The sequence below is a fragment of the Musa acuminata genome, chromosome BXJ3-4, assembly GCF_036884655.1.
Source record: "Musa acuminata AAA Group cultivar baxijiao chromosome BXJ3-4, Cavendish_Baxijiao_AAA, whole genome shotgun sequence".
In the NCBI taxonomy this organism is placed as follows: Eukaryota; Viridiplantae; Streptophyta; class Magnoliopsida; order Zingiberales; family Musaceae; genus Musa; species Musa acuminata.
In genome coordinates this window covers 5,596,291-5,609,850 of record NC_088352.1, presented here as the reverse complement: position 1 = coordinate 5,609,850, position 13,560 = coordinate 5,596,291, and the positions used below count along the sequence as shown (strand labels likewise).

The window sequence follows — 13,560 nt, the reverse complement described above, 5'->3', positions numbered from 1 at the left end:
GAGGCCCAGCTTAAAGCTGATGATAAGGTTGTGAGGCTCAAACCACCGCCATTAAAGGACCTCCAAGTTGAGCCTGAAGAAGATTCCACAGAGATCACAAGTGGTCTCCGTTGGATCTTGATCCAGCGGCCGATCGAGGCAGACGTGTACTTTGTCGGTTATGCCTACCGGGTGACGTTCCATTGGCTCATTCATCCATTAGTTGCCTGTGCTGATGCCGACTCGACAGCGACTCCTGTGATCACCTCAGACCTTCGTCACCTCATTCCGGTCATCCATGTCGATGCCACCCTCATGAAGTTGGTAGAGACGGTATTTTGCATCAAATACGATAGGCTAATTCGGATGATTATTAAACCCAACCCAACTCTTCACGCGAAGCTCAATTATGATTAGCTTAAGACGCAAAGGTGGGCTGGCACGTGTCGGGCAGGCGGTTTGCCCGTTGAACGGGGAAACCCCAACCCCCCCTCCCTCCTCTCTTCTCCCGGTCGCGTGGCTGTGGCCGTGACACGAGTCCTCGGATGGCGACCAACTGCCAACCCAAAAGTCCTATTAACAATAAATCATTTTATTTATCTGCCGACGGGGACATGACGGCGACCTAAGGGCACCGTGTGGGGGTCACTGCGGGCCCGGCCTCGGAAAGCTACAGGAGAGGCGGGCCGATGAGGGCCCCATCCGTTCCTGCCCTTTCGCAGGCCGATCCGCGTCCTACGGACCCCACGTTTCCAACAGTGGACCACATTTCCACCCACGACGGCAGCGTGGCTCCCACAAACAGTTGTAATTCTTTTCTTCGCCGGAGGACGATAAATAATTTCTTTCTTGGTCATATTACCAAAGATTCAATCAGCTTAGGCCAAACGCAGTGGAAATTTCGAGCAATCGAAATCAGTCACTATTTCAAAAACAAAAGAAAACTATGTAATTTTGAAGAACACTGACATTTTCCGTACATGTCAGAGTGATAGAACAGTTCAAGTCGGCTCCAAATTTTTCGGACGACTAGTAGTATATATTCAACGAAGCACAGAAAGTAAAAGGCCATGTTGACGCCTCATCGTTCTATTATTCTTATACATAGGTATATATTTTACGTGGGAAGAAATTGGCAGCGTAAAGTTCGTCAGGATTCTTAGTTCCGGTGGCTTTCAATCGTTGAAGCATCTAAATCCGGGAACATCTCATCTTTCTCTGCGTCACCAACGCGGCCACGATAACGATTTCTAGCAGTCGAACAGGAAATGGGTTATATGAGATTTAGACCAACTTTTGCATGCAAATTGGCCCTCATGACAAGACTGACCCAAAACATTTCGTTCCATCTGTTTGCTTCGGGTCTAACTGAGGCCACAGTGCAAGCGATCAAAGGAGAGGAATCTGCAGGCGCTGTGAGCGCAGGCGTACGGAGCGAAAACGATGACAAGAGATGTGGTACGACCAGCGCAGTGCATCATCTTCCACTGCAACGCCTGCAGATGTTGCATGAATCCCCATGGTTAGTCCTTTTGTAATTTACTCATCCTGCGGACTCTGCATTCGGTACAGGCAGAAACTGAGTGGTACTTGACGGTGCTCAGCAGGAGGCACAGAAAAGATGGGAGTTTTGGGGATGCAGATGCTGCACTGCTCTCCTTAGCAGACTGCAGGCTGCTGCTGCACGCTGCAAAGGCAAAGATGGGTATCGTGATCACACTATTGCGTATCAGTAATCGTTGCAGAAACCTTTGTCTATTGTATCCGGCAGGCTTTCAACGAAAGCTTGCTTGCTGTGCGACTGTCACAGTTCAACTCAAGTCTCCAAGTCTCTGCTTCAAGCGAGCACCAGTGATGTTTGGCAGAACAATTGTCTCTTTTCATAACATCAAAAAAAAAAAAAACATGTAAATTATGCAACATATTTTTTTGTTGAGTGGTTTAATTAAGCGAACACTGCTTGGTTGTGTCGACTAATGTTCAATTAGTGTTTTATGATGGGATAGTAAATATAGGTTTTCTATAATATATATATATATATATCACTCGAATACTAAGAGACTAATATTTAACGTGTGGTTATTTCAAATTCATACGCACAAATATTTTTCAACACAAGGAGAGGTAACATAATACTGGAAAATAAATCCCTAATTACAGTGGCAAAGTTGATGTTCGACATAAGACAAACAAGAATGCAAGCTTGCTGCTTTATTTATATTTTAAATAAAAATATGATATAAAAACATACAAAACAAACATAATGCATGGAGGCCAAAAGAGGTAAATAAAAAAATTTACCTATACGAGGATATACAGTTCAAACCAATTTGACTCGATTCGAACCTATGTGCATATATAATCTTTAGGCATGATCGAAAAAATCTTAGATATCAATCTAATGACACATAAGCGATCTTCGATTGTGATAGTGAGAGTCTCAAATATTCAAATTGATATCGATCTTTACAAAGATGAGGTTCTCGACATTGTTTTCCTTATACTCAAGTTAATAATAAAATAAAATAAAGATTTTGAGTAAACAATCAAGAATCTCGGTTAGGTCGAATGAACATTTTATAATTGATTTAACTAAAAAAAATTATTATGTAAAATATTTACCTAATATTTTATATAAGTTGACATCTATATAAGTATCGAAACATTTTATATTAAAATTATTGGGACAAATACACTACACATAGAATATGTTTTTATTATAAAAATATTAATTTTATTGCTTAGCACATGATATCAACGAACGTAAATGCGTCGGCTAATGCGCATCACCTAAGTTTTCTATTGTCGGTTCAACAACTTAAATGCAGATCCATGCATAGTTTCAACACCCGCTAAGATACATGTGAACATATATTTTTAATCTTTGGATTTGGCATGAGTATATCTCATTAATTAATTATAAGGAATACTTTTTATCGTCGATTTTAATGTATTATATTTAGATCGGAGGTGTGATGTTTCGATAATTAATTTATTGATATTTTACATATAGTTGAACTCGATTTGATTATGGCATGCTCATCTACTCTCGATGAATTCACCTATATATATTGATTATTATTGATTTCTCTTACCAATAAATAGTCTCCTATATATAACTTTTGATTGGTGATTCATTCCATCTACACGAGTATTCAACAAGGTCAACTTTCAGAAAAAGATTGGTCATCTAATTCACCTTACTAAAAATTTCAAAGTAGATAGAATGTCATTCTCCCATCGATTGACTCCCAAGCATCCGAACTCAAAAGAAAAGGGATACTAAACACTCGGCTAAATTAAGATTTAAATTAAGACTGTTCAGTATCAGACGCCATCTTCCAATTAAAATATGATGGGAGAGTACATACAAACTTTAGGCTAACGTCATCACTCCACAGCTAAAAGCCCAAATTAAGGTTCAATATAAATGGCATGTCTCCACCTTGGGATCATTACTCACTCTTCCTCCAGTGGCTGCGTAGCGTATTGTTTTGCCTGTGGCATCTTAAACAATACAATAATCTCTCTCTCTCTCGCTCTCCAAGCAAGGCGTCTTTGTCCTCTAACTGGTAACTTGATGCCTTGGGTAACACAAGCATCCATTAAACATGTGAGCATACATTGCAAACATACATCAACATTTGTTTTCTCCCATTGATCAAGAAGTTGAAGCTGGCCTTCCTCCTCTTTTTTTTTTCTTTTAGGTACCCAATGTAATCAGTGTAGATGACTTTTCTTCCTCTAATTTATCTTCTTTCAAGTTTCCAATGTGTCAATCATATCACATCAGTGACTGGTGATCCTTTGAAGTTTGGAGGCATCCATCATGGTGTAAAAGAGACAGTTTGGTCAAGGAAAAGAGGTTGGCTCTTCAATGATCTCAAGATCTGTTCAACCCCCTTATTTGAGCTCATAGCTTAAGTAAATGCCAGCATATTGCCAAGTGGAAGATCAAACTAAGGCTTTGTAGAATTGTCACATTGATGAACATTATTTGGCCACAGGATGAAGCTTCCATTTTACTTCAAATGGACACTGTTTTTTTCTATTATTACACTGTTCCTATATACTATATGTTCAGATGATTTTTTTTTTCTTTTTCATTTCCATAGGTTAAACTTAGCTTAAGTGGAGGCCTATTGTGTTTATCACCTAAATATCAATAATATGATTCTTTTGGTAAGACATAAAAATATTCTATAATTTAAATCTTTATGGATTACATTAGTTGACATCTTATATTATAATAACTTTTCTCATGATTTCTCGATGATCCAAAGAGAATCGATATACGAAATCAAAATGTGTTGTCCTACACGAGCATATCGACAAACCAAAAGGTGAAGAACTCGAAGGCCGATGTTCCAAAAATGGGTTATGTCATTACTCATAGGACATGAAGTGGGCCATGGGATGTGACTATGCATCATGAGCTACGGTGAGGGGATGATTAAATGGTTCGACCATGGCTTTTCTTTGTCCCCATCGTCCCCAACCTTCTTGTATGGGGTCATTGTGATGCACATTACATGTCGAGGTCCCTTCGGGAAGAGATGCTAAGCAGTGGGTCCTCCAATTATTGAATGAGTTGAGAGGCTGCCCAATTACACACCGGATTTGGGAAATTTTCTCTTTATTTAGGCATAGTTTTAGGAAGAATAACAAACGTGACGATTCATTTATAATTTATCCAAATGAAATATGCTACATTTATTCGCTATAATTTCACGTCGACAATTTCAAATATGTTGACCTTTCATATCCTCCTATTGTTTTATAGGAACTCGATCATTTGCCATTGTGGATATAAATTCGAAGACTGTGTTATTGAGTTGTAACTACGTGAATATAATAATGTTGATGCCCATCTACATCACTCGCGTACGGGATTCATGTAATTTGTGCCAACCAATTGCATCTTTTGATGCTCCGTGTTCTTTCTCCGAGTCTTATTCCTTTTACCGTGGCCAAGAGAGCCAACATCCTCCCTACATAGTCACTTTCCAACCAGAGTATCTTAGATATCAGCAACATTCTCCTGCTGCATGGCCCCAAGCCACCACTTGGGCATGCAGCACAGTGCTTGGAATCGCCTCTCTTCTCTCAGGAATGATAAAAAGAGGAAAGGGGAGGGAGGTGGGGGTCATCGGTGCACAAAGAGAACTTTTGAGCAACGGGAAGGGTGATAAAGACGGGGGGTGGAATTATTAAAGCTGGTGGCACTCCGGGCATCGATGCGCGGCCGACGTGGACCACTCGACGGCCACCACCGACAGGGGGTGGCCCGGGCCACGTTGGCTCGGCGGTCACGTCGACGCCGTGGTCCATGGGAGCCGAGGCGCCGGTGGACGGTTGCGGAGGCACCTGGGCTCGCTGGTACCTGGGCTTACTCCTATGCAACTGGTGGTGTTCTGAGGGCGTGGGTCCCTTCCCCTTAGTCTCTAGGGCACACTGGCCAGCTTGCCTCCCTTGTGTTGTCGTTCAGCTTCCAAGGGGTTTTGGGTCGACAGGTGCTGAAGGGATTACCAGCGCGTTCAAACGTTTGCAAAGCTTTGACAAGCTCTGGGTTTGGCATCGCGCGCGAAAGGTGTGTGCGCTGAGATGCCGTCGTCCGATACTGGTTTGTCTCCTTGTTGGTGTAGGTGCTGTCCTTGTTGAGCTTGTCCTGTGTGTCGAATCGATGCAACAGATGTATGCTTCGGTGCTGCACGCTTATCGATGTGATCATATCCGATCTTTTACTTTCGTCGTGTTAGTGATGGATTCGTGGCTGTTCCGTTCAAAATAGAACCAAATCGAACCGAATCAAAATCCCGACCATACCATTCTTTCTTGAAATTAGAATTACAAACTAAAATCGATGGTTTCGATTTCGGAATCAAAATAAGTTTCAACCGACCAATGGTTGGTTCATTGGGTGAACGTCCAAAAAAGAAAAGATAATAAATGATATTAATTTTCATTGGGTGAAGGTCCAAAATAAATAAATAAATAAATAAATAAAAAGAAGACGGAGATAGGAAGCTAAACTGACGGTTTTAGTTTTAGAATCGAAATCGTCTCGAATTGATTCGGTTCTGATCCATCTCAAATTAATTAGATTTTGATTCCAAATTTGGTACAAATGAAACTGTCTATTTTAGAATCAAAATCGGTGATCCTAAAACTGTGGTCACCGCCAAAAGAAAAAGGACAGCCAACGATGTTAATCCTCGTCACGTGACAGCTACATCTGCCACGACAGAGCAGAGGTGTGTATCAAGTCGTTGGTCCCTCGTAAATATGTGGGGGAGAAGAACCGATTGCTTGCACTTCGTGACATGGCGGAGGAAAAGGCCGAGGAGCCAAGAAGAGCTCGGCAGGGTTGATCCGGAGATCCCACCGGCGTTAAAGGGACAACGACGGCCATTGACACAGCGCGACCTCACCGAGAGCGATGCTGCTATCGTTTCCATGGCTTCAGCCTCACAATGGCTGGGCTGGGTGGGTAACATTAGCCACGATCATGCAGGGTGAGGCAGCGGCCTACAAGTCCCCCATTCTTCCATTTCACTGTGACATTTAATTGGTTTCTGGAACACGGATTCAGACATCACTCACTAAAGGTAGCATGGTTTCTAAAGGCCAATAAAAGGATACCTTATTTTAAGACCCACTTCCTAAGCAGCCCAATAATTACTGCATGGAGGCCCATAGGCCGACCTTGGCAAGTTCTCTGGAAGCCAAGAGACTTTTACGTCCATCGCAAGTTAATCATTGAGAAGAAAAAGAAGAAGGCCACGCATAAAGCGCAATCTAATCACATCTCGGGCATTAAAGATATCCAGTGGGGGATAAGGTTGGAAGGCACTGTTCGAGCTCTAAGCGGAGAAGCAAATGACCGTACAGATGCAAGACTTATCGATTTGGTCTGGATAGAGGGCAGACAGGAAATAGACACCTGTGTCGGATGTGATGGGAAGGAGAGGTCCTGAAGCGTGCTGTCGCAATCCTTCGTCGTTATCCGTATGTCCGCAACAAACCGACGTTGTTTTTCCAGCGCAGCGCTCATCTACACCATCCTCTCTCGTTGACGCCCGCGTCCTCGAAGAGTGCGGACAATCCTTCTGGCCAAATAAAAAATGACGCCGTTGCCGGGGATCGAACCCGGGTCACCCGCGTGACAGGCGGGAATACTCACCACTATACTACAACGACTCGATTGATCAAACTTACTCTACAAAATTTTAATGTATATTGTAACAGACTACTCAAGGGGCCCCATTGTAAAAGGTGTACCACGTGAGCGGTCCGCGGACGGCAGCACGGCATAATCCTTCTCTCACTTCACTGTGCCGTCTGCAGCGCATCGATGCCGCGGGTGGGCGATTCCTCCCACGTGTGACGTCGCCACCCAGCGTGCCAACAAAAACTTTGATATCTTTCGCGGATTACGTCAACCTTACCAACCGTATCTAATAATTCTTATATTTCTAATCCAGAAATATTACTATTGCTACTCCTTCCCGATGATGCATGAAGTTCATGTATTGCTCTTTCTTTCATGTTCATACAAGAGTTAATTACCAGCTATGGACGTGTTTTTCCGGGTAACACCATGAACTCATCATCCTGTTCCCACACCAAATAGAAAATATTTGTGGGACGGACTTAACTGAATTGAGTGACCTCTTAGACAATGCATGACCCTCCGTCATTTGTTATTTTGCCTAACAACGTAGGGGTGACTCGATCCACCACCTAAGTATAGCAGGTGACGTTCAAGTGTTCGGCAATTCTTTGTCTTAGATAGAACTATGGAGTTACTTGGCAACATCAAATTAGGCCCGTCAACTTTCATGTTTCGTTCAGTGTGAGGCAGAGATAGAGGCAGAGGAAGTGGCAAATTCTGTCACTCTCCTCTGTTCGACACTCTTCTAGATCTGTATATATAGTGTAACCTTGTCACCGCTTCCTTCCTCCAAGACCAAACCAATTAGCTCGGAGACATGGCGAAGTCTCTTGCATGGGCTACCTGCGGAGAGGAGGAGAGGGTCTGTGTAGGATGGATCGAGAGGTACTTCAACGACTGCGTGTGTAGCGTAAGAGGTGAGCTATCGTTTGACCTCGGAATGATCAGCCTCTTCTGCTGGGGAATAGCAGAGGTACCACAGATCATCACCAACTTCCACAACAAGTCTGGCCATGGCATCTCCCTTGCATTCCTCCTGACTTGGGTCGTTGGGTCCGTCCCCTTGCATTACTTAAACATAGTTTAAACAAGATCTAGACGAAGTTCTCCAGCAAACTCTTATATTTTACTCTGGCTTGCAGTGACATCTTCAACCTGGTGGGTTGCCTTCTCGAACCAGTAACGGTAAGCATTTCCAATTTTAAGCTGTATCTCAAACTTCTTGCAGCAAAGCAATTTGTCATCATCTAGTAAAATGTTAATTTGATTTATCTGCAGCTGCCGACCCAGTTCTATACAGCACTGGTGAGCTGAGTTAGGCCCTAGAAGGCTGAGAAAGTGTTATGTCCGTATGCTAACCACCCTCGAAACTAATGGTGCAGTTATACACGGCCGTCACAGTGGTTTTGGTGCTGCAAATTCTGTATTACGATTGCTGGCTAAGATGTTGTGAGAGCAGAGGTTTCGCGGCTCAACTAGAGGTGACAAATCAAACCACCATCTTCATCTAATGTGTTCCTTCCTCGTGTAACTTCTTCTTGTATATGCTTGAGAAAACCGCATCGTGGTCGCCAGGTCGAAGAAGACAGCTGCAAACCTTTGAATCCGAATTCTGAGGGTCACAGTCATCCCCTACCAACTCTTACTGCCCCGCCTACAGCATCACCTCGTGCAGATGTATGCTATACGTACGTGCGACTCCTCGGTCTCCACTACCTATCTGACAAACCGAAGCAAGTCTTGGTCTCTTAACATACCGGTGTGCGCGTCTCCAGGTCGGCGAGGTCTTTGGCGGGCAGTGAGACTCCACCGTATAGATCGTCCTACCTTGGACCAGCTCGAAGTGGTCCATCAGCCTCGAGGTACTTGGAGTCGTCGGGTTCTGATGACGAGAGATCGGCACGGCACCGATCTTGGCTCAGCGGCATGAGTAAGCCCATCAGGATCCTCTCTCGCCCGGTGAGTCGGGAATCGCAGGTCAAAAGGTGATAATTATAATGTGATGTAGAGGTACTTCATGAGAAGTCGTGTGACACAAACGTCGGTATGTGATGGATGGTTTTAGTCAATTTAGATGTTCTTTTAGGCTATGTAGGATAACAAATTAAGTAGTCCGGAGGTTACATAATTAGATGCACTGTAGATCTTAATTGAATTAGAAGAGCATAATTAATCAAGTTCAATAACTATTGTGACTTTCACATATAATTTCTATTTTAAATCATTTATCATAATAATCTTAATATGTACACATATTGTGTTCTAAAGGATTATTAAATCTATAAATTATTAAAATTTAAACTAGTTAATTTAATTATATCTCGAAGGTAAAGTTTCATGATAGACAAACGTAGGTTGTAGGATATATCCTGTGTGCATTAGGTGAAGATAAGGGTTAGCAAAGATTGCATGAACCTTACAAGAAGAAGAATAGCCTAAAGATATAGGATGCCAGAGATATATGATATTAGAAAGCAACTTTTAGACCTTCATATCCTACTTGGGAAAGAAGTTTGGTATGAGATATGAGCAGCAAGCTAATTAGGTAAAGCAGCTCAGTTTAGATATCTGATCTATCAAAGCTGTTGTTCATGCTTACAAGGACATTGGGTTGTCTCATTCTGCATAGTAAATGATAACTTTGTATTGTTTTGGCTTGCTTTCGTAATGGCAGGTTGGCTATGGGACTTTTGCAGCTGCCTCGGTCACTTTACCATTTCAAACCAAAGCTTCAATGGAGGTGAACAACATAGGGTTTGACAGTAGGAAGAATTATGGAGTGCAGTTTCCCACATTCAATAAAACTGATGCTTTTGCTCTCCGTGGCACGACAGGAAGGAGGCATAAAATTACTGGAAGAGAACCCTTATGGGCTGCTGTTAGGATGGGTTATGGCTGCCATTTACATGGGAGGCCGCCTGCCTCAGATATATATGAACGTAAGCACATACCTTATCTTTCATCCACAGTTTTGCCATGACATGAAACTGGACATCGACATTTTTATGATGTATGTTATGTCATCAAACAGATCAAGCGTGGGAGCGTGGAGGTTAGACCTAAAACCCTTTAGGTTTTGCCATCATTTAGCTTCGTTAAACCTTTTGATTATAATATTATGACTTATTTTATAGGGATTAAATCCTCTAATGTTCATGTTTGCACTCACTGCCAATGCAACTTACGTTGGAAGGTCTCACTCTCTCTCTCTCTCTCTCGTCCGCCTCCCCTCCTCGACCCCTCAAAGAGGTCTTCTTGTTAACGATTGTGTGTTTGGATGCAGCATACTGGTAAGGAGCATTGAGTGGGAAAGAATTAAGGCTAACTCACCTTGGTTGCTGGATGCAGTAGTCTGTGTTCTTCTTGATCTATTTGTATCCTTCTCTCTTTTCATTTGGCTTCACTAATTACTGCTTCATGATCTCTTATCCTTTCTTGAATGATTCAGATTTTTCCCATTTGGTGCATGTAGTTCCTTGACCACATATTTTACCAGATCATCCTACAATTTGCCTACTACAAGTTCATGCACAAAAGGATGACAAGCAATGAGGATGAACATGAAGACTTCATGGAAGCCAAGGAAACACTTGTCTGAAAACTTTGTGGTATATATGACACTAATCCTTGTGCTTATATTTAATACGGCACTTGTTCTTGTTATTTCCTTTTTGAAGTTGAGTGATTTGTATCCTATATTTGTACCAATAGCTGCATGCCACGAGTTTTCCTCGTTAATTTTCTTCAGGATATTCACATACAAGCAAAGAAAGTAATCCCTGCGCGCCACTGCAGATTCATAATGTCCATATTCTTCCCACTCCCTGTTGTATTGAGTATATGAAATCATACAACTGCAGACTCTGCCATTGTGGGTGTGAATTTGATATGATGTGCATCATTTACTCCACATAGGTTCGTCTGCACCGTCAAATGAGATGCATATTCGGATGATCCAGTGGAGTTTGCAGCCCAATTAGTAATTTTGATATAGTATCATAAGATTTTGGGTTCGTATTTATGTACGAATTCTTCCTTCATTGCTTTGAAAAAAAATATATTAACATTCAATTAATTTTAAGCATAATAAAAAATTATACTTCACCGAATATTTTATCTTGTGAATACAAATTTATCATAGTCTTTGCCATTGGAATAAATGTTTACACTTAAGTTCTTGTAAGAAATATAAATTAAGCTTTGTTAGGAAAAAAATCGGTGATGTCTAAATGAGTATAAAGGATTTAGAATTTGAGTATATAGGAGTGAGGGAGTATCTATCGAATCGAGGTGGACTAGCTTACGTTCTTTGGGATAATATATGCAAATATACGAGGTTGGATGAATTTTCTAATCCGATCCTTTTGATACTCAAATTAGTCATGAGATAGATGGATAAAAAAAATAAAAAAATATTTAACCTCGATTACTATATGAAATATAATTTTTTATAGCATCAAAAAATAAGAAATATTTTATAAAATATTTCTTAAAAAAAAATCCTTTTCCGGTGGATCGATGTCCATGTGAGCAAACCAAGGGATAGGTCTTGGCTCTTTTATGCTAATCGAACTATCAGGTATACAATCATATGTTGAACTATCATTGGTCGAAAATATTTTCTCTATTAAGCTCTCATTTAAAAGCGAACGAGATCATTTCTTGCTAGCTGCTATCATATAATGTGGACAAAAGGCAATTCATGAGAAATGTAAGTCTTGGGTGCTCGATTTGGTGCCGATCTATATAAAAATAAAGGTTGAGTATGGTTCATGAGATCATCCTTATGAATCTCAAGTCAATAATAAAACAAAGTTAAATACATAGATAAACAATGATCAATCATGATTATCATGATTCGATGAACCTTTTATAATCGACCTAATTGGAAACAATTATAATCGATCTAATTGGAAAAAATATATAGACAGAATATATTTTGTTGGTTGGCCCAATTTTTTTATGCTGATTCGATTGTGATACATCCAATTATAATTGAGAATAAATATTTCTTCTATCATCATTTAATAATATTCAATTTTCTGATTAGGTGTGGTGTATATGCTCGTTTTCTTCTTAGAAGGTTACTCTAATGGTAATATTTTTGGAATAAATTTAAATAAATGCTTGTCACTATTGAGAGAATCGACTCTCGAAATCAAACAACCTTATTCCACACGTCATTGGCGTCGCCAATGGAGAAAGAGCGTGATTTATTTGTCGGGAACAACGAAAGATGTGTTCAATGGTTTTCCTGTTTTGTTTTTCTGAACATAAAAACTGTGAATAGTATAAATTTTCGTACTTTGTTTTAACTATGTTTGGTAATATTATTTTGTTTCCATTTTCTCCTGTCAATTTATAATTTTTTATGATCATAAATAATTTGAAATAATATTAAGCCCAAAAAGCATTATAAATTTGTATAAAATTTTAATGTTAGAATTTTTATGTATGATTTATTATTTTACTCAACTTAAAATATTTAAAAAGTAATTCTTATGGAAAAAAAAAGATTTCCTATGATAAATAATTGATCTCTTAGCTTACCTAAAAATCTAAATATCCAAAATTTTAGGATCTTAAGACATATTCATCTTCAATCAACACGTAATTAATCAAATAAAACTATTACCTTTTGTTATCAATAGTTGTATCCATAGAATATTGCCTTAGGTCATTAGTGGATAAATTTAGATAGATTATAAAAGATAACTTAGGGCATAGTTGTCGAGGTATAATATTTTCTTATTAATTCCCTTTTAATTCATCTCATACCTAACTTAGGTATTCATATCAGGAATCTCACTCAATACTAATCTTAATTACAAGTAGATACCGAGAGTAGTATATATCGTGGATCGATAAACTCACAGCATAAATCAATCCTGAATTAAATTGAACTGATCCAGCATTCCAAATCGGCCATTGCTCTTTTCCCCTGTCACAAGAAATTTCAGCTGGTATAATAAAAGAAATTCAAACTAAAATGTTACGCTGTATCATATTATAATTCTATGACAGTCACGCGGACACCAAAGCCAGTTTTACACCTGCAACTTTACACTTATTTGGACCATACAAGATATGAGATCATAGATAATTTGGAGTGTGGCTTCACCGCAATTAATAGCATTTCATGCCAATGAATGGTTGTCGTGTAATCATTTGAACGTAGCACAATTATTTACTTTTTTTACGATTCTAATAAAATACTTTATTAATTTATGTTTATGTTTATGTTTATATTTTGCATGGAACGACGATAATAGTCTCTTCCATGATATCTTTTCTCGTTTGTATGATTAGACAGAGATTGGCTCCCCTTCGTCGACCGCTTGGTGATGCGGCCGGAGAACAGGACTTCTGCTGTCGCTCTGAGTGTTCGGAGAAATGCCTCTTGTCAT

General features: G+C 40.2%; 1 protein-coding gene and 1 non-coding gene across 3 annotated transcripts; one reads left to right on the top strand and one right to left on the bottom strand.

The window, feature by feature from the left end:
* Positions 1 to 7,107: 7,107 nt before the first annotated feature.
* TRNAD-GUC (transfer RNA aspartic acid (anticodon GUC)) lies at positions 7,108 to 7,179 on the bottom strand. Its single transcript has one exon. It is a non-coding gene; the product is annotated as a tRNA-Asp (tRNA).
* Positions 7,180 to 7,792: 613 nt separating this feature from the next.
* LOC135634934 (probable vacuolar amino acid transporter YPQ1) lies at positions 7,793 to 10,861 on the top strand. 2 transcript variants are annotated; one of them, XM_065145688.1, is made up of 12 exons: positions 7,796 to 8,206; positions 8,296 to 8,338; positions 8,432 to 8,458; positions 8,536 to 8,634; positions 8,729 to 8,841; positions 8,929 to 9,112; positions 9,828 to 9,893; positions 9,988 to 10,092; positions 10,185 to 10,205; positions 10,288 to 10,346; positions 10,437 to 10,527; positions 10,650 to 10,861. In XM_065145688.1, exons 1-12 carry the CDS (start codon positions 7,971 to 7,973, stop codon positions 10,749 to 10,751), a joined length of 1,146 nt encoding a protein of 381 aa, XP_065001760.1. In that variant the 5' UTR covers positions 7,796 to 7,970; the 3' UTR covers positions 10,752 to 10,861. The 2 variants fall into 2 exon arrangements, with proteins under 2 accessions (XP_065001761.1, XP_065001760.1); XM_065145689.1 differs by lacking the exon at positions 8,432 to 8,458 and having other exon boundaries at positions 7,793 to 8,206.
* Positions 10,862 to 13,560: the final 2,699 nt, after the last annotated feature.